The following is a 20,989-nucleotide window of genomic DNA, read 5'->3' as shown; positions in this document are numbered from 1 at the left end:
GCACCTGGGTGGCTCAGTCGGTTGAGAGTCCGACGTCGGCTCAGGTCATGATCTCGTGGTTCGTGAGTTCAAGCCCCGCGTCAGTCTCTGTGCTGGCAACTCAGAGCCTGGAGTGTGCTTCGGATTCTGTGTCCCCCTCTCTCTCTGCCCACCCCTACTTGTGCTCTCTCTCTCTTTCAAAAATGAATAAACATAAAAAGAAATTTTTTACAGCAACGCACAGAAATCAGCTGCATTTCTATACACCAATAATGAGGCAGCAGAAAGAAATCAAGGAATGGATCCCATTTACAACTGCACCAAAACCCATAAAATACCTAAGAATAAACCTAACCAAAGAAGTGAAAAATCTATACACTGAAAACTACAAAAAGCTTATGAAATAAACTGAAGACGACACACAAAAAGGTGGAAAAATATTCCATGTTCATAGATTGGAAAAAACAATATTGTTAAAATGTCAATAACACCCAAAGCAATCTATGTATTCAATGCAATTCCTACCAAAATAACACCAGCATTCTTCACAGAGCTAGAGCAAACAATCCTAAAATTTGTATGGAACCAGACAAGACCCCAAACAGCCAAAGCAATCCTGAAAAAGAAAACCAAAGCTGGAGGCATCACAATTTTGGACTTCAAACTATACTACAAAGCTGTAATCATCAAGACAGTATGGTACTGGTACAAAAACAGACACACAGATCAATGGAACAGAATACAGAACCCACAAATGGACCCACAAACATATAGCCAACTAATCTTTGACAAAGCAGGAAAAGAATATCCGATAGAAAAAAGACCATCTCTTCAGCAAATGGTGTTGGGAAAACTGGACAGCAACATGCAGAAAAATGAACCTGGACCACTTTCTAACACCATACACAAAAATAAACTCAAAATGAATGAAAGACTAAACCTAAGATAGGAAGCCATTAAAGTCCTTGAGGAGAAAGCAGGCAAAAACCTCTTTGACCGAGGCTGCAGCAACTTCTTACTCAACACGTCTCTGGAGGCAAGGGAAACAAAAGCAAAAATGAACTACTGGGACCTCACCAAGATAAAAAGCTTTTGCATGGCAAAGGAAACAATCAGCAAAATTAAAACGCAACCAACAGAATGGGAGAAGATATTTGCAAGTGACATATCAGATAAAGGGTTAGTATCCAAAATCTATAAAGAACTTATCAAACTCAACACCCAAAAAACGAATAATCCAGGGAAGAAATGGGCAAAAGACATGAATAGGCACTTTTCCAAAGAAGACATCCAGAAGGCTAACAGACACATGAAAACATGCTTGGAGCACCTGGGTGGCTCAGTTGGTTAAAGTTCTGGACTTCAGCTCAGGTCATCGTGGTTCATGAGTTCGAGCCACACACTGGGCTCTGTGCTGACAGCTCAGAGCCTGGAGCCTGCTTCAATTCTGTGTCTCCCTCTCTCTGCACCGCCCCCCCCCCCCCCCCGCTTATCCCTCCCTCCCCCCCCCCCTCTCAAAAATAAACATTAAAAAAAAATGCTCAGTATCACTCATCATCACGGAAATACAAATCAAAACCACAATGAGAGGGGCACTTGGGTGGCTCAGTCGGTTAAGCATCTGACTTCAGCTCAGGTCATGATCTTACGGTTTGTGAGTTTGAGCCCCGCATCGGGCTCTGTGCTGACAGCTCAGAGCCACGAGAGTGCTTCAGATTCTGTGTCTCCTTCTCTCTCTGCCCCTTCCCCTGCTTGCACTCCATCTCTATCTTTCAAAAATAAATAAACATTAAAAAATAATGATAAAAATCAAAACCACAATGAGATACCACCTCACACCAATCAGAATGGCTAACACTAACAACTCAGACAACAGATGTTGGCGAGGATGCAGAGAAAGAGGATCTCTTCTGCATTGTTGGTGGGAACGCAAACTGGTGCAGCCACTCTGGAAAACAGTATGGAGGTTCCTCAAAAAATTAAAAATAGAACTACCCTACGACCCAGCAACTGCACTACTAGGTATTTACCCAAGCTCTACAGAAATACAGATTTGAAGGAGCACATGCACCCCAATGTTTATAGCAGCCCTGTCAACAATAGCCAAAGTATGGAGAGAGTCCAAATGTCCATCAGCGGATGAATGGATAAAGAAGTGGCAAATATACACTATGGAGCATTACTTGGCAATCAAAAAGAATGAAATCTTGCCATTTGCAACTACGTGGATGGAACTGGAGGGTATGATGCTAAGCAAAATTAGAGAAAGACAAATATCATAGGACTTCACTCTTGTGTGGAATTTAAGATACAAAACAGATGAACATAAGGGAAGGGAAGTAAAAATAGTATAAAATCAGGGAGAGGGACAAGACATAAGAGACTTAAATACAGAGAACATCCAGAGGGTTGCTGAAGAGGTCATGGGTGGGGGGGATGGGCTAAATGGGCAAGGGGAATTAAGGAGGACACTTGTTGGGATGAGCACTGCGTGTTATACATAGGGGATGAATCAACGGAATCTACTCCTGAAAACATTATTGCACTATAAGATAATTTAGATAGATAATCAGTTTAAAAGTATACAAGTCACTTTCTCTGACCACAATGCAATAAAATCTGAAATGAACAAAACAAGGGATCTAAAAATATCTCTATCAGGAAATTCAAATATTCTTCTTAAAAACACTTGCATCAAGGAGAAAACTGACACTAAAAGAGGTTACAGGAAGGAATAACAACAATCCCTCCTTATCATAAATCAACGGAATGTGGCCCAAGCTGTGTACACAAGAAAATACACAGCTTTAAAGGCTTTTAATTAGAAAAACTTGGAAATGTTAATGGATTAAATACCCATCTCAGGAAGATTAAAATAGTAAACCAAGAGACAAAGAACTCAATTAATAGAAACAAGCAGGGCACCTGGACGGCTCAGTTGGTTGAGCATCCAGCTCTTGATTTCAGTTCAGGTCACGATCTCATGGTTTGTGGGATCGAGCCCTGCGTCCGGCTCTGCGCCGACAGTGCAGGGCCTGCTTGGGATTCTCTCTCCCCTCAATCTCTGCCCCTCCCCTGCTTGCACTCTCTCTCTCAAAATAAATAAACATTAAAAAGAAAAAAAAAAAACAGAAAAAAAGCAAACATCAATCCATTAAACTCCTCTACCTCTCCTTCCCCAAAAATGCCTAACACAGTAAAACTGACAAACCAAACCAAGAGTTAAGTTCCTTGAAAATAAAACAGGTTAAGCATGGTTGCAAACTGCAGTGAAGAGTGAACACAGCAGGCCTGGGTTGCCCACACCTTGCACATTTCAAAGACAGGCTAGGTTCCTGGGACACAGGAAGCCCTTGGAACTTTAAAGCCCTTGGAACTTCCTGCCTCACAGGAGTGTCTTGTCCGCCTGAGGCCCTGGGCCTGACAAATCGTTTGTGGTAGCAACAGGATTTATGGCGGAACACCTGCCACGCAGTACCAGCGGGACCTCTGCGGGGCTGACCGCTAAGTAACCAGGGCCAGCTATGCGGGCGCCCCGGGCCTACAGACCTCCCTCAGGTAAAACCCTGGACACCAAGGCCCAAGTGAGCCTCTCCGGTTGGCAGCGCTTCCCGCCTGCCGTCACACACGACTGCCAGGAGAGCTGCCCTGCCCGCCCCCCCACCAAGCCCACGCGGAGGAAACAGCTGAAGCCCTGTGCCTGCCATCTCTGGGCTTCTCCCCCTGTGCCTGTTACCTTTGCTCGTTTTAATGTGTGTCCTTTAGCTATAAGAAACCAGAACCATGAGTGTCACGGCTTTTCTGAGATCTGTGTCTTTCTGGTGAATCGCTTAGCTCGAGTGTGGTCTTGGGGACCCCCCTGAACACACAAATCTAATCAAGAATCAGAGAGGGCACAAGTACACGATATTCAGAATGAGAAAATGAGGCTGTTATTTTAGAAATTATAAGAATACTATATTGAATATATGTAATTAAATACACATAACATACACCATACATACAAATTATGTAGGTGTTACAGTTATACACAGACATAAATATTTATGAGTTATGTAAAAATCGTATCATAAATAAATAGCACGTATACAAATTCCGCTAAAGCTGGAGCTCTCGCTTACCACCCTGTGTACTGTGGGTATTTAATACACATGTGATAAATCTTTACACTCAAAGAATTTACAACTTACCTCTCTAATTCTCTTGATTTGAATGTAATTTAACCGTCCCCAGTCAAGTTCATCCTTTAAATAAAGGCATAACACTCAATATCAATTGACAAATTAGAGTTCATTTGGCTACCATAACACATAGATCTCATACAAATCAAAAAGAATACGTACACCAACAAGACAAATAGCATAGCTGACTCTTTAAAAGGCAGCTTTAATGGGTAACTTGTGCAGCTGTTGTAGGGACACCTGTAGGCAAGGCAAATTTAAACACACAAATCTATCCAGTCTTTTTAACCTAATCAGTTTAGAAGGAGAGCAAAACCTGACCAAAAAAAAAAAAAAAAAAAAAAGAATTGAGTTCTTTAAAGCCTATTATCTAAACTAAAACTCAGGAAACAACAGCAAAAGGAAGGTTTCGGGGTTCTTAGTTGTGTTTTTGCTTTGTTTTTACATATCATTTATTGTCAAGTTGGCTAACATACAGTGTATACAGTGTGCTCCCGGCTTAGGGAGTCGATTCCCGTGGTTCATCGCTTACATAGAACACCCAGTGCTCATGCCAACAAGTGCCCTCCTCAATGCCCATCTCCCATTTTCCCCACCATCCCACCCCCCCATCAACCCTCAGTGTGTTTTCTGTATTTAAGAGTCTCTTTATGGTTTGTCTCCCTGTTTTCAAACTATTTTTTCCCTTCCCTTCCCCATGGTCTTCTGTTAAGTTTCTCAAGTTCCACATATGAGTGAAGTCATCTGGTATGCTTTGCTCTGACTTACATCACTTAGCATAATACCCTCTAGCTCCATCCATTTGTTGCAAGTGGCAGGATTCGTAGGGGCACACGCACCCCCATGTTTACAGCAGCCCTAGCAACAACAGCCAAAGTATGGAAAGGGCCCAAATGTCCATCCACTGATGAACGGACAGAGATGTGGTTTATATATACAATGGAATACTACTCGGCAACGAGGAAGAATGAAATCTTGCCATCTGCACGGTTCTTCGCTGGGAACGGCACCTCCAGGCACATCCCTGTGGGCACGAAGCACTCGAAGCTGACGCGGCTCCAGACCCAACAGAAGGAGCCCCAGGACTCGGGAAGTGGAAGGCCAGCTCCGCCGTGGGCCCCGGGAGCCACCTCCACAAGCGACCACTACCCCGAAGACGGGCTCCGAAGCCCTTCACCAAAGGACCGCCTACTCCCTGTTCCAGCCTGCCGCCCCCTGAGGACAGGCCGCAGCGACCTCAGCTCAGGTCTGGTGCTTTCCTGTGTCACCTGCGGTGATCAGGCCAAGCGAGAGAAGCCCAGGGGAGTCTCCCTGAATCCTTACACCCAACTATGAACAGAAGAAACAGCTGACCAACCTTTGGGTGCCGAAGCTCTCCTCTCTGTCTGCAAGCCTGCCAAGTCTAAAAACAAATGACCCAGTTTCAAAACACCTTATTAGCTAATTAAAAATGTTTAGAGTCTAATTCCAACACATTTTAACCAGAGAAAACTTACAAATTTTTTCCCAACAACTTCATAACACGTGCCCCCCCCCCCCCCACCGCATCTACTTCTTCCAACACGGTTTGTTCAACGTTGGATGCCAACAAGCCTCACAGTGCTTCAGGCAGAGAAAGGGCTGTGGTCCGAACGCACACTAAGGCCCTGCGGCGGCAGCCCCCCTCGCCCGATCGGAGAACACTTACTCTAAATGCCTCAACCAGTGCAATGCAGTCGCTCTTGCTGTTGCCGGAGAAATTCACTTTGTTCCTACAGAGAACAAACAGTGTCATCCGATGCCCTTAAAAAGTGGCTTTTAAAAATAGGAAGGCCGGGGCGCCTGGGTGGCTCAGTTGGTTAAGCGGCCGACTTCGGCTCAGGTCATGATCTCGCGGTCCATGAGTTCGAGCCCCGCGTCAGGCTCTGTGCTGACAGCTCAGAGCCTGGAGCCTGTTTCAGATTCTGTGCCTCCCTCTCTCTGACCCTCCCCCGTTCATGCTTTGTCTCTCTCTGTCTCAAAAATAAACGTTAAAATAAATAAATAAATAAATAAATAAATAAATAAATAAATAAAATAAAAATAGGAATGCCAGGGGCATCTGGGTGGATCAGTCTGCTAAGCATCCAACTCTTGACTTCAGCTCAGGTCATAATCTCACCGTATGTGGGATTGAGCCCGTCAGGCTCTACACGGACATTGCAGAGTCTGCTTGGGATTTTCTCTCTCCTCTCTCTCTCTCTCACTCTCTCTCTCTCTCTCAAAATAAATACTTAAAAAAACTACATATACATATATATATATATATATATATATATATATGCACACACATACACACAAACGCTAAATACCTGTATCCATCAAGATGCTGCCTAAAAGGCATTGCAAAAAAGTTCTTCAAGGAAAGCGCTGCGGCTAAAGAGGAAAACAGACGAGGTGAGGCTGGTAGAGCGGCAGTCCACGGCCCTCCCAAGACCTCCCTGCGCCCACACTTACCTATAATAAGACACTCATCGAGACATCCAAATACGTGTCCAAGGACTATGAGTTTACCGAGCTGCTGATTAACAGGAAGCTGGGCCAACACTCTTCCTAAGAAGGTCAGTTCACCATCGTGGGGGTTCTCATCCTCTCTCTGCCCACTCACTGCAAGTGCTCCAACCTTTACGAGATAAATTAGTGCTGTTAGCAAGCACAGACTTCTTCAGGTTCTTTTTTCCCAAGAGGCAGGCAGTTTAAACAGGAAATGAAGACCACATCTTGGTAAGACTCTGAAAGACATCTAAGTTGACTTATGAAAAATTGATGCTACCAAAAAAAAGTCTTTTTAATTTGCTTTCTGGAATTTAGAACACATTTTCTTATTTTTTAAAAAGAGCGGCGCTGGGACGTAATGCTCGAGATACTCCCGCCAAAGTCCACTTATGATTCAACAGGTACAGCGCGCACGACATTAAACCGCAGACCTGACTACCACGTCACACACGACAGGACGTATTCAACTGTCTGTGGGAGAAAACAAAGGTATCAAAGTGTTTCAAAACAGAGGCGAAACACCAGAGCGCCCCCAACTTCAAGGGCCAGAAGACCATCCGCAGCCCCAAGAAGCGGCGCACAGGCCAAGGCCCGGGCCACGGGCAGCAAGAGCACGGCGGGTTGGGGGCCAGGAGCCCAAGAATCCAAGGGGGCAGAGCAGTTTCCGGCAAGGGAAGGAGCCGGCTAGAACTTCGTGCAGATAGGACTTCGTGCAGATTCGGCCACAGAGCTGGTGGACACCAGCAGGCAGGCACGGTCAGGCGGAGCCGCCCCGAAACCCTGCGCGTCGGCCCACGACAGCGCCCTTTGGACGCTCGTCCCGCACAGCCTGTGAGGAAGAAATACTCACACCCCACTTGGCACTGGCTTTCATTACTTTCACGTCTGCAGAAACCCCTCAGCATCACCACACGCTGCGTCTCCTCCCCTCGTGGCAGCAAAGGCCGGCAGACGGCATGGGGGCTGCGAGGGGCCCGGGGAGGGGAACCCAGCAAAGGCAAGAGCCTCGGCGAGATCACCCACAAAACTGGGGCGAACAACAGGTATGGAGCCGGGTATCGACGACGAGGCATTACAGGTGCTTTTTAAAGCAAATGCTGATTGTTCATGACAATCAAAATACTTTAAAGACATCCATGTCACAAAACTTCCAAAATTTACCCAACAAAATCTGAGCTTTCCCAGCACTGACGAACATCACGCAGGCCTACCTCCTTTAGCAGAAGGATGGTTCGTTCAATGTCACCCAGACCAGGTGGAGAAAGGGCCGTTGCCAGCAAAGCTCTCGGTTCACCCATATCCAGCAATTTCACTTTCAATATCGTGCTTCCTAACGGACAACGCTGAAAAGAGCGAAACATTTAGAAACAGAAGAATTAAATAAATTAACCTAACCTACCTACACATGACTAGTACTTCAGAGACAGATGCAGGAGAGAGGAGAAGAGACAAAGAAAGAAAAACAGAAGATGGAGAGAGACAAAGGGTGAGAGAGGAGAAAGAGAAGAGACAGAAAAAAAAGATGTGCAGGCAAGGGAGAGAGACAGGGCAGGAGAGGAGGGGGGAGAGACAGATGGGGAAGGAGGGGGAAAGAAACAGATTGGTGAGGGGGAGGAGGGGGGAGGGGGGAGAAAGAAGGAAGAGAAAGAGAAAGACAAGGAAGAAGAGAAGAGAGGACAAAGAGGAAGCCGGCGCTGACCCCACGCTTAAGGGCCATAAAGGGGCTGGAGCCCGCAGGCACAAGGAGCCACTCCTCTCACTACAAATTTAACAAGCATGCGCAGTCCTGGCCGAGCGCGGGGCGCTCAATAAATGGCAAGCCAGCACTGTGATTAAAGACTAGTTTGGTCAGACAGTGATTTTCCTGGAATCAAAATTATAACACCTAACACTGTATTACCTAGACCATTCAATAAAACTCTATCTATAAAAAGCAAACTTTGGAAATGACCAAAGAGCATTACCAACATCTCGGGGACAACGTGGTCTGGGATGGAGCTGTCCCAGAAATCCCTGTGGATCAGTCTATAGCAGCGTCCTTTAGACACTCTTCCCGCACGGCCTGCGAAGGAGAAACATCCAAACACCGTTTGGCATTAATCACCTTCGCGTTAGCATAAGTACGTATGTAAGAATAACCATTAAATATTAAGAAAAGCCCTTGTTATTTTCTACCAGACCAGGTCGGTAAAGACTTCAGAATAAGCTGGTGTTCAAAGACCTCTCATGTAGGCAGATTAAGCACTGAAGTTTCCTCTGTGATCGACAGCATACAATGCGATGCGTTATTTCTAAAGAAAACCACGTTGGCCCCAATATGCAACGAAAATCAAAACATTTTATTTTTATTTTTATTTTTTTTTCAACGTTTTTTTTTTTTTTTTTTTTTTTTTTTTTGGGACAGAGAGAGACAGAGCATGAACGGGGGAGGGGCAGAGAGAGAGGGAGACACAGAATCGGAAACAGGCTCCAGGCTCCGAGCCATCAGCCCAGAGCCTGACGCGGGGCTCGAACTCACGGACCGCGAGATCGTGACCTGGCTGAAGTCGGACGCTTAACCGACTGCGCCACCCAGGCGCCCCTCAAAACATTTTAAATACAAGACATTTCCCGCAAATGCAAAGCTCACACTAATAAAAACACAAAAAGCATAGCTGGCAGGAGCGGGTGAGGCTCCCCCAGTGACGTGGCTGTGCAATGAGACATGTGTAGGCTGTCACTGTCGCCGTCTGCCTTGGGCTTCTCACCATGGCCATCAGTCCCGATGCCTCCGCAAAGGCTGCCGTCATGACAGCTGCTTCACGTGAAATGAGGGCTCGGAACCAGGCCTGGCCCTCACGGACCACCATACGAGGACTCTTCTCTCGTGACTGTATTGCTTGTGGAGGACAAACTCCTTTATCCCTAAACATAATAAAATCTCCCACGGAGAAAGAGGGGCGGGGAGGAGAAAGGGTGTCCTTAATAAATACCCAGCTTTAAAAAATGCAGCAGCCCTGGGGCGCCTGGGTGGCTCAGTCGGTAAAGCGTCCAACTCTTGATTTCGGCTCAGGTCATGATCTCATGGTTTGTGAGATTGAGCCCCGCGTCAGGCTCTGCATTGACAGAGAGGAGCCTGCTGGGGATTCTGTCCCTCCCTGTCTCTCTGCCCCTCCCCTGCTCACGTGTGCATGCACACACGCTCTCGCTCTCTCTCTCTCAAAATCAATAAACAAACATTTTTAAAAACGGGGCAGCCCAGGGAGGTTGTCTCCTTCCCCACCGGTGGCGTCAGGAAAGACGGAGGGGCGTCTGGACTCCTGCCCCCCACCTCCACCTGTCTCCCCTGGGAGTTCCCTTCACCCGCGGGGAGTTGAGTGGAGAGTCCGGACTTCCAGCACTGCCATCATCACCCCCACCCTGCACCTTAACGTGCCAATGACAGGACTCTCTAAGTACAAAACTCCAAGGCAATGACAAAAGACAAAAGTGAAACCAACTCCGAGAACCAACTAGTGAACTCAGCAAAGCCACAGGGTACAAGATCAACACACAAAAGTCACTCACACATCTATACACACGGCAGCAATGAACACATAAAAACCGAAATTAAAAATGCAACGCCATTTCCAATCACCCCGAGTAAAATAAAATAGTTAGGATCTGCATGCTGAAAACAATCAAGCTGATTAAAGAAGTAAGTGGAGACACAAACCGTGTTCAGGGATTGAAGACCCAGCATAACAAAGACGTCGATTCTCCACAAACCGTCCTATGGGTTTAATGCAATTCCGATCAAAATCACAAATGAGTTTTCTGTAGACAGGGACAAGTTCATTCTAAACCCTGCCTCCCTGGGAGGGAGAAGCGTGACACTTCCGAAAGTAAAGAAGGCAGCGGGAGGGGCCCAGCAGGGTGCAGGGCAGGGAGAGGTGCACAGCGCCCGTGACACCACACAAAGGCGCAGAAGCCACTCCGCGGGAAATTCAACGGTGCTGGAATGGGACACGCACGGGCAAAGAGAGGGACCTCGCCCCTAACCTCACACCTCTCCCAGAAGTTCATCCAAATGGGTCACAGCCATAAACGCAGAACACACATCTCCGAAACCGTGAGAAGAAAACACAGGAGAAACCCCCCCAGGGACGCAGGCAGAAGTGAAGCATTGACACGTGGCCCCCAACACCACCCAAAAGGAAGACCTCAGCCAAGTTAAAAGTTTTCTCTCCAAAAGACCCTCGGAAGAGGACGAAGAGACAACATACGGGACGGACTGGGGGAGGGTGTGCAAACCACACATCCAGCGTCTCCCAAAGGACTAGCATCGAGGTGGCAGGGAGAACTCGACTCACCAGTCACCACGCACACGGTCCAACTCTAAACCGGGCCCGAGACAAAAACGGACACCTCACTGCGGGCACGCAGATGGCAGAGAAGCACAGGAAGAGGCGCTCACCTCATCAGCCGTCGGGGACACGTACGTTAAAATCACAAGGAGAGATTATCACACGCCTTCAGAACGGCTACGACGAAAACAGCCGTTAACACCAAATGCTGGCACCGGTGGGGAGAAAAGGAACCATACACGCTGCTGGCAGGAGTGGAGCCACCACGCAGCCACCGTGGCTATCGACTGACACAGCTTCTTATAAAACTAACCATATGCTTGCCGTATCACCCAGTAATTGCACTCCTGGGCTCGTATCCCAGAGAAACGAAAACTCACATGCACACAAAACCCGTACGTCAATATTCTTAGTGGCTTTATCGGTAACTGCCAGGAACCAGAGACGCTCAAACGTCCTTCAAGAGGTGAATGGTACGACAGAATCCAGCAGTAAGAACTACTGGGGTGCCTGGGCGGCTCAGTCGGGTGGCCAATTTGGTCCAATTTGGTTTTGGCTCCTGCCATGATCTCAGAGTTTGGGGGTCCGAGCCCCAAGTCAGGCTCTGGGCTGACAGTGAGGCGTCTGCTTGGGATTCTCTCTCCCTCTCTCTGCCCCTCCCCTGTACATGTGCGTGCACGTGCTCTCTCTCTCATCCTCTCAAAATAAATAGATAAAGGCACCTGGGGGGCTTAGTTGCTTGAGCGACCAACTTTGGCTCTGGTCACCATCTAGCGGCTCTTGAGTTCGAGCCCTGGGCCAGGCTCCGTGCTGACAGCTCAGAGCCTAGACCCTGCTTCATTCTTTGTCTCCCTCTCTCTGCCCCTCCCCTGCTCGTGCTCTCAGTCTCTCAAAACCAAATAAGCATTTAATGAATAAATAAGAGCTGTGGATACACGCAGCAATTTGGGTAGATCTTAAGGATGCGGTGGTGAGTGAAACGAGCCCATCCCGAAAGTCCCCAGCTGCGCGCTTCCACCCGGATGACATCCTGGAAACGAAGGACAAAACGGGGAAGAACGGCGGCTGGCAGAGAGGCCAGTGCCAGGCAGCTCCTTCCGGGCAGCTGTCCTGTTCTGCGTTCTGATGGCGGTGCTTACACGGGTCTGCACGTGACGTCAGACGGCAGAGAGGACACACACCGGGGCGCGTGTAAAACTGAGCAGTGACGGTCCGTGGTCTACGTGTTGTACCGACACCGACCGCCTGATCCGGACGCTGCACTACGGTTCTGTGAGGTGTCGTTGCCAACAAGCTGGGAGATGCTGGCCTGTGTCTGAGAGACTCCAGGGACGATTTTCCTACTTCTCAAAGAATGTTTATTACAGAAATCTTGAACATACAGAAAAACAAAGGCTAAGACTCCTATAATCTAAAGACCCAAAGGTTTTTGTGTGTTTATTTCTAGTCAATTTTTTTCTAAGCATGGGACTTGTTTGGGGGGGTAATTCTGGGTTGGGAGGCTAAGACACAGTAAGATGATTACAGTTTATTATCCTTTCTTTCGCTCAATTTTATAACACGTGACTCAACATACGGTTTTCCCAAAGCGATGAGAAGCTGGCTCCGGCCCTGAGTGACCTACCCACTCGCTCTCACGCCCTCTCTGGGCAGCCGTCTCGGGGGAGGCAGCAGAGCCCCGGGCTAAGGATGTGGACTGCAGCCGGAGCAGCGCCCCCACTGTCCAGGACAGCCTGAGGCCGTCACCCCTTCTCTGCCTCTCCGCTGCACCAGTAAAAAGTGAGGATGTCAACAGCGGACTAGGTCACGGGGTGGCAGGAGGATTAAATGAGTTCACATTAAGTACTCAGAATCGTGCCCGGCACATAGTAAGCACTCAATAAATGTTGCCTCGACTCTATTTTTGATGGGGTAGCTTTACTGCCCAACAGGTATTTTTGGAATAGCCCTTCGCCCATCCTCCCTAAAAGTTCTCTAATAAAACATAAGTCACACTCAGTCCATACCAAGAACTCTGTCCCCGGGGGCCAGTCCCCGCAGGTGACAGTAGCAACCTACCTCCGTGCATCACAACCACACCTCCACTGTGATCAAAGCCCTCCAGACCCTGACAAACGCCTCCACACCCTCAACTCCCCAGCAGTACATGTGCCACAGCAAATGCTGAATGAACCTTCTGTGGAACCTGCTTAGGAAAAGCAACCCTAGAAGGATCAGAACTTGGACAGAAGACAGAGGAAGAATTATCAAAAGTTAATTAAAAATTATCAAAACTTTGGGGGCACCTGAGTGGCTCAGTCGGTTGAGCATCTGACTTCAGCTCAGGTCATGATCTCGCGGTTCGTGAGCTCGAGCCCCGCATCAGGCTCTCTGCTGTCGGTGGGGAGCCCACTTCAGATCCTCTGTGCCCCTCTCTCTGCCCCTCCCCCATCTGTGCTCTCTCTCAAAAGTAAAGAAAATATTTTTTAAAAATTATCAAAAATGTATCTGGTTTCCATAACTATTCCCCAAACGCTTTCTAAAATTCACCGCAGGGGTGCCTGGGTGGCTCGGTTAAGCGTCTGACTCTTGGTTTTGGCTCACGTCACGATCTCATGGTTCATGGGTTAGAGCCCCGAGTCAGACTCTGTGCTGACAGCTCAGAGCCTGGAGCCTGCTTCGGATTCTGTGTCTCCTTCTCTCTCTGCCCCTCCCCTGCTCACACTCTCTCTGTCTCTCAAAAATAAATAAACATAAAAAAAAAAAAAAGATAAGTTAAAAAAAATAAAATTCACTGCAAAAGACTATAGTGTTGAAATAATCAGATGCCTGTCCGTTATATATAAAGACTGTCACCTAACTCTATGGATGAGAGGAGAATCACAAATTTAAATGCATAGTCTGACGATATGAGACATTGTTGCTTAAAACTTAAAACTGGTTTCAGTAAAGAAAGTATCTGCATAAGAGTAAAAAAACAAAAACCACAATGTTTTAAAACATCTGAATTTGCCACCAATTCATTATTGTGCTGGAACACAAGTGCCTTACCTTTTCTCTGATTACAACTGGTTTTAGAGGCCCAACTCAATCGCAGACTCTGGTAATTCGTATCTTCATCACAAACCAGAGTTCTAGTCAAACAAAAATCTATAACTGTCATTTAAAAAAAGGAATGTAAACACCATGCCAACAAGAAATAACTGTGTAATAATCACAATGCACAGGGATAAAACAGCAAGAAACATGCAGCCTTCAGATCAGTGCACATTACAGAAGACTCTGGAAGAGCACTGGCTACTCCTTACCACCCAGGACAGATAGAGGCTGTGGCCACATTCTTTCTTCTATGGACAAGAGCCTTTGGGCACAAAGAGCATAAGCCCTGTAGACCCGACAAGCCTCAAGAAAAGCCCATCTGGACTGCACGCAAAAGAGGGTCAGAGGGCACAACGTGGGCAGCACAGAAGCAGCCACGATGCCGGGCTGCGGGGACTCACATCCTGGGGGGGGAGGAGGCACGCTGCCTAGTCTCTCCGTGCTGCAGTGTCCTCTCTGTGAAAGCTGGCTGCCGGAAGCCCCTCCAGCTCTCCTCTGGACCGATCGTCCCTGTCCTGACTGTGGTAAGCGGGCACGCTGGCCGGCAGGGTGCCGTCTTCTCTTTGCCCCTCCCCAGCCCTCCCACACCCTTACTGCCACTGCCCTCCTGGAAAACCTCTGCCTCGTTCAGTTCACCACCACCGCCCCTCCGTTATGGCTCCCCGGTCCTCACACCCTCCTCTACTTCTCCCACCCGAATTCTGGTGACTTCCAGGCCCAGGAAACCATGTGGGTGGCATTCAGGCTCCTGGTTCCATGAACCCTCTCCTCCGATCATCCTGTCCCCCACCTTCTAGCAGCCCCACCTGACACAGTGACAGCAAGTGCCTCTCTCCAAACCTGCCTCCAGGCCTACCCAGCAATCCTTAATCCCTGCCGACGGCACCACAAACTGTCCATCTTGTGACCTGTTAGCTATCCCTCCACCCACCTCCTCACCTCCCTCTGTGCCCTCCCATTCTGATCTGCTGGGGTCCCCTCCCCCATAGCCCTGGGAAACGTACTTCCCACCTCCACTGTGCGGCCCCTGGGACCAGGGAAGGACAGACCCATCGGGCCAGCAGGTTGACTGCCCCCCTTCCATCGCTGTCCACTAGGCTCGAGTGGCCCTTGGGGCACCTGGCCCGTCAACCCCCCACCTTTAGGGTCTTCTCCTCGACGCTCTACGGCCCCCCATTCTCAGTCCGCGCTGGCGTCGTGCCTCTAGTTCACCAGGGGAAGCAGGGGTGGCAGAGGGCCCCATGAGCTCCCTCTGCCACCCGTCCTCACACTTGGCCCTTCCCCGGGCACAAGGGTAAGGCGCCCACGCGTACAAGGAGGCCCAGCGCCCACGTGGTACCCCATCGTATCCCTGCACAGGGACGAGGCCGCAGCCAGCAGGCCCCTCTCCCCCACGGCACCTCTGCACCGTTCCTATCACCCAGACGCTGGGTCTCCCGTCCATCCGGGAAAGGTGTGCTCTTGGGCCCGGCCACTCTTCGGCAACCTCCCCGTTTCTCTGCTCCCCTTGACAGCAGCGTGTGCTAACTGCACGGTCCCCGATGCCCCTCTCCTCTCCTCCCTCCCTAACCTCCAGCAAAACTGCTCTGGTCAAGGTCACCTATGATATCCACGTTGCTGACCCGATGGCCAAATTTCCAGTCTTCTCCAAACTTGACCAATCGTCCGCATGACATGTTATCCACCCCGTCTTCCTCAAAGCCCTGACTCGGTTTCTAGGCCTCTGCTGGCTGTGCCTCTGCAATTCATCACTGCCCCCCTTCCAACACCAGAAACGCCTTCCCCACGTGCCACCACCGCCCGCCGGTCTCCGGGCCTGCACACCCAAGTGTCCATGGACGGGCAGCAGGTGCCTCACCGTGCCGCTCCGGCTGCCACAGTCCCACACCAGATCCCCCGGCACACCTACCAGATAGGGCCCTGCGGCCACCATCCCCCTGTAACCCGCCGCCGATTCTTGCCCGCACTAGTCACCCCCTCCTTCCTCACTCAGCCCGCCAAGCCCCCTGCCTCACTGCGGTCTGTCCCTGAATGAGCCTCCAGACGATGTCGTCCCTGCTCTCCAAATCCTGTCTTGCCGGCAAAACCCTAAGCCTTCACACGCCCCGGAAAGCTCTGCGTGACCTGGTACCCCGTTACCTCCTCGACCTCGCCCTCCAACCACGTCCTCCCCGCTCACCTGAGCCAGCTCCCGGCCTCCCCGTTTCCTGCACTCGCTCCGCGGACTCTGACCCTCAGCTCCTCCTACGCTCTTCCCCACGCGCCCACCCCGCCCCGGCCGTTCTGCCAACAGCGTCCGCTGTCCTTCCCACGACTCCCTCCTCCACGTCCACCTCCTGCACGCCCGTCACTTCACCTGCCACGAGCTCCGGTCTTATTCATCGCCTATCACCCACCCCTGAAGGTGTCCTGAGAACGCGGACTTTCTCCTGGTGACCATCTCCCCAGCACCCAACGGTCCCCGGCGTGGAGACCAGACACTGCCACGTTCCATGTGTGCGTGCGTATCTGTCCAGCCGCGCCGTCCCTGCCGCTCCTCAACCCTGAACCGCCTGCTCCCACAGCTCACTCCTCACTCAGTTCAGGTCCTGTCCAGATACTGCGTCCTCGGCCAGGCGTGCCCTCGTCACCCTGAAAGCTCATCTTCCCAAGGACCGTAGCCCTCTGATGTGCTCCCCTACAGGGAGCACTCCGCTCCACCTGAAATGACACGTGTCTCTGCCTGCCGTCTGCCTGTCTCTGCCGGCAGAATGCAATCGCCCCGAGACAGGCCTTCTGCCCATTCGCCACCGCGCTCCCGGCACCCAGAGCAGTGCCTGGCACACGGGGAGCTTCAAACTACGAGTTAACGAATTTAGAAAACCCGTGAACAAAGCAATCAAGGACATGCACGCAGAACGCTAAGTCAGGAAGGGCTCCCTGCCGAGCCGACACAGCGTCCCGCTACGCTTCCCCCTTTCCCCGACGCTCCTGCCTCACCCCCCTCCAGCCACAGAACTCCACCTGGGGCAGCCCCAGGCCCCACTGTCCACCAAGGCCCGCGAAGCACCCCCGGGAGGGGAGGAACTACTGGTGAACCAGAACTACTGGTGAACTACGAGTGCAGAGAAGCTGTACGAACCTGCTTTTCTAAATTCTCTCTTGCAACAGCCAAGAGTTGGGGAAGAGGAGGAAGAGCAACCGCTCAAGGGGCAAGCGGGCCTCTAAGTACCGTGCTTTATGTCGGGGAGAAAACAGAGAAGCATCTTACCGTACTTGACGTCTGGAACTGTGATGGAGCTTTCTGCAATGTTGGTGGACAGAATAATCTATCGAACATAAAAAAAAAAAAAAAAAGCATCTGACGTTCCTGCTATATACTGGAAACACTGGGCAAAATTAAAAAAGAAAAAAAAAACTCAAGCTCAAAAATTATTTAAAAGATTGTTAACGTAGACAACGGACTCAAAATTTTAAATTAACAGTTTTCCTATTTTCTATAAAACACAACTGATCAAGGGTCTGGGAGGAGGCTGGGGGGATCAACGTGGGGACAGGGGGGCCTCAGCAGCCAAACCCGTATACCTCGAGGCTCTGCCCCACACCGGGGTGGGGCCCTGAGCCACCTCCTTACCTCCCTGTCCTCAGAGATGCCACGCAGACAAGAATAATGATGCCCACCCACAGGCTCGCCGTGAAGATCACAGGAGTTAACAGATGTAAAGTGCTTCCAACCGCCCCTGGCGCAAAGCACGGGTTCAATCACCAGTACCTACGGACCCGCAGTGCCTAAGTCACAGCGCCCAGGCACTGGACACGTGCTCTGCGCCAGGCACTGTGACACGACCGTAACTCAAGTCCAGATGTACATGGCTATAATTCACCTCCCTAACAGCTCTACGTTCCAAGAGAAGTTCAGTCTCACAAAAGCCGTCTGCTAAGACACACTACAGGTGACAGGGACCCAGGCCATCTATCTGTTCAGGTCCACATGCATGACCTTAACTGCTACCACTCTTCCTGGCATAATCCCTGGATGCCCACAAAGCCCGGCAACACGGCAGGTGCTTAAAAGCAACAGGCAAGAAGCCAGACAAAGACAGCCGTCCCAGACCTCGGACACAGTGCTTCCGGGGTCCTGGGATTAGCACGGGGCAAAAGGCACGACCTAGCTAACACCCAAAGGAAGGGCTGAGCCTGCACCGTGCAGGGGCCGGCCACCCCCGGAGGTTCCACACATTTGCCAGGAAGCGAGGGGGCTGGGTTGTGCGTCTGAGGTTCCGGACCACCGTCAGCAGCTCTGCAAGGGTTGTGCTAAGACGCTGCCACGGCTCACGCACAACCTGAGGTTAAAGCCGTCCCCCTTCACCGGGACGAAGAACGCGGGTTCCACCCAAGGCCGCGGGGCAGTGCTGCAGACACCGCAACCGTCCCACAGTCTGAGAAACGCCAAGAGGTGAGAAGCATCAGAATCCACCAGCACCAACACCCTGAAGCGGAGGAGGTAAAGAATACCAGCGACCGACCGACAAAACGAAAGATGAGAAAGAAGCGACACACGCGGCTCCTCGGGCAAGTACGCGTCCGGGTGAGTCACCGCCAGCTGCGGCGCGCGTCAGGCCAGCTAGCGGAGGTGTCCGCGCTCCGCGACGGCCCAGTCTTGGCAGAAAACGTGCCTGAAGTGCTTGCAAGTCCCCTCCCGGTTTCCTACCTTTCTGTACCCAGGAACTGGACTTAGAAACACGTTATTCTGTTCTTCTAAAGTCACACTTGAATGGAGTGGATAAACCTGTAACCTAGGGAACAGATTAACGAAATATCATGTCCATAAAGAACAGAAGTGAGGACACACAAAAGCGAGCAACTGTTCACTGAGCTGATGGGACTCCTTTAGGGCAGAAACAATAACGGAACAGTAAAGACAGAGCCACATCATTTGAAACATACCTTTTGTGAACCATGTTTGTGAGAAGTTCATGCATGTAGTTTATTTCACCCAGACCTGGAGACGAAAAACAGTGGAGAGAGGAAAAAAGATGTATTTGCTGCTTAAAAAACAACCTTTAAATGAGATGACGTCCTTTTCAAAAAAAGGCCCTACCAATTCATTTTGACTTTGTTATCCTGTTTGCCCAATTACATCTCGATTACAAATAAAAATACAATGACACTGACCACCGATAACTCAAAAATTAGAAAAAAAAACATTCTTCTGGTGTTTCCCTTCCCACAACAGTGACCGCCCGCAAGTGTGGCCATCCGAATAATTACATTTCTTTTTTATTTCCCACTGATTTTTCCAAACTTTCTATGGTCAACAGGTAACATTTTACAACCAAAAAATAGTACTCAAAAAGTCCTGGTCACACAGATAGGCTAAATTTTTTTCATTAGGTTTAAAAAATGTCTATGGATACATCAAACTTTCATGTGCTCTTGTCCCAACCCGAACTATCAACCCTGTAATGTGCTGAACTGTGTCCTCCGAAGAGGTGCTAAGTCCTAACCGCAGTACCTGAGAACATGGTCCTGTCTGCAAACAGCATTACTGCGGACGTAACGAGCTAAGGTGAGGTCAGACTGGAGTGGACGGGACCTTACTCCAATAGGGCCGGTGTCCCCATAAGACGAAGGGAGAGGGACACACAGAGAGAGCACCACGTTGACAAGGGAGGCAGAGATAGGAAGGACGCAGCCACAAGCCAAGGAACGCCAAGGATGGATGGCCGGTGGCTGCTGGAAGCCAGCAGAGGCAAGGGAGGGTTCTACCGGGAGCCCCAGAGGGAGCAAGGCCCTGCTGACACCTTGATTTCGAACTCCGGGCCTCCAGAGCAGTGAGAGAATAAATTCCCATTGTTTTGAGCCTTACACTTCGTAGCATTGTTACAGCAGTCCTAGAGAACGAATACAGAACGGCTCCCAAAAGATCAATTCACGAAATAAACATCTATCCAACCTGCGTTCACATAAACACGTAACAGAAACAAGACAAAGTAAACTGTAAAATACCGTTCATAAATATTTGCCGCAGACAATGTTTAACAGTTAGAAGGCATTTATCTCCTTTTTAGGTATTCCTGAGCTAGTACACCGTGGCTCTGCTTTGGCCATACTTCTCCTTCATACGCTACCACACGCACAGCAGTCTTTGATAAATGTTTATTGGGGTAACTGCAACCCCACCCCACTGTCAGCGATGGTTGTTTCCTGGGTACAAAATTAATCCACAGCAACATAAGCAAAACATAACTGAAGCTGCAAACTCAAATGGTGCATCCCAAAATTAAGTAAGCTACTTTGATTCAGGGTTTTTGTTCTCCAAAACTACTAGTACAAAGACTCATGTGCTATCATTACCTTTTAACAACCAAAAATACGTGAATTATCGTCATAATGTGTCACCAAACTATACCACTGTATTTAAAAAATCAAAAACATCATTTTGAAAAAGCACAATTTACCACAAATTAATCTTTCTCAGGTAATTCACAAGGCCGATTTCCCAAATATTGAGATAGGGACACAAGGACTTTTCTGATGACTCTCATGGTGTCACAGCAACAACATCGTCATTAAGCTTTGCGTGTACGATGATGGCCATTACCTCACATTTACAATGATACATGTGAAATGGCAAATTTAACAAAGCCGATTACTTTATTGAAAATTTGGAAGCAGATAAAACTGGCTTTAAAAAATTAAACTCTTAAAAATAAGTTAATTAAATAAAATAAAAATTAAACTCTTGGGACACCTGGGTGGCTAGTCGGTTAAGTATCAAAATCAACAAGTCTATGCTGATGGGGCAGAGCCTGCTTGAGATTCTCTCTCTCCCTCTCCCTCTGTCCCTCCCCTGCTCATGCTCTCTCCCTCTCAAAGTAAATAAATTAACTTTTAAAAAAAAGGATCAGGGCGCCTGGGTGGCTCAGTCAG

General features: G+C 49.3%; 1 protein-coding gene across 6 annotated transcripts in view; it reads right to left on the bottom strand.

The window, feature by feature from the left end:
- The window catches only part of TDRD9 (tudor domain containing 9), a 112,230-nt gene that overhangs the window by 43,489 nt on the left and 47,752 nt on the right, over window positions 1-20,989 (bottom strand). For 4 of the 6 annotated variants that reach the window (XM_053889889.1, XM_053889890.1, XM_053889893.1 and 1 more), the window contains 11 exons: window positions 19,004-19,058; window positions 18,768-18,852; window positions 17,328-17,385; window positions 14,030-14,134; window positions 8,639-8,736; window positions 7,886-8,017; window positions 6,636-6,801; window positions 6,491-6,554; window positions 5,848-5,911; window positions 5,518-5,562; window positions 4,170-4,223 (listed from right to left, as the gene is read on the bottom strand). In XM_053889889.1, coding sequence (XP_053745864.1) covers window positions 4,170-4,223; window positions 5,518-5,562; window positions 5,848-5,911; window positions 6,491-6,554; window positions 6,636-6,801; window positions 7,886-8,017; window positions 8,639-8,736; window positions 14,030-14,134; window positions 17,328-17,385; window positions 18,768-18,852; window positions 19,004-19,058 — 926 coding nt within the window. The remainder of the gene's footprint in view (window positions 1-4,169; window positions 4,224-5,517; window positions 5,563-5,847; window positions 5,912-6,490; window positions 6,555-6,635; window positions 6,802-7,885; window positions 8,018-8,638; window positions 8,737-14,029; window positions 14,135-17,327; window positions 17,386-18,767; window positions 18,853-19,003; window positions 19,059-20,989) is intronic. The other 2 variants (XM_053889891.1, XM_019434177.2) reach the window with 2 other exon arrangements.

This window comes from Panthera pardus, unplaced genomic scaffold (genome assembly GCF_024362965.1).
Source record: "Panthera pardus isolate Hobbes unplaced genomic scaffold, ASM2436296v1 HiC_scaffold_24, whole genome shotgun sequence".
Classification (NCBI taxonomy): Eukaryota; Metazoa; Chordata; class Mammalia; order Carnivora; family Felidae; genus Panthera; species Panthera pardus.
The sequence above is the reverse complement of the archived record's forward strand: the minus strand, read 5'-3'. Positions and strand labels throughout refer to the sequence as shown.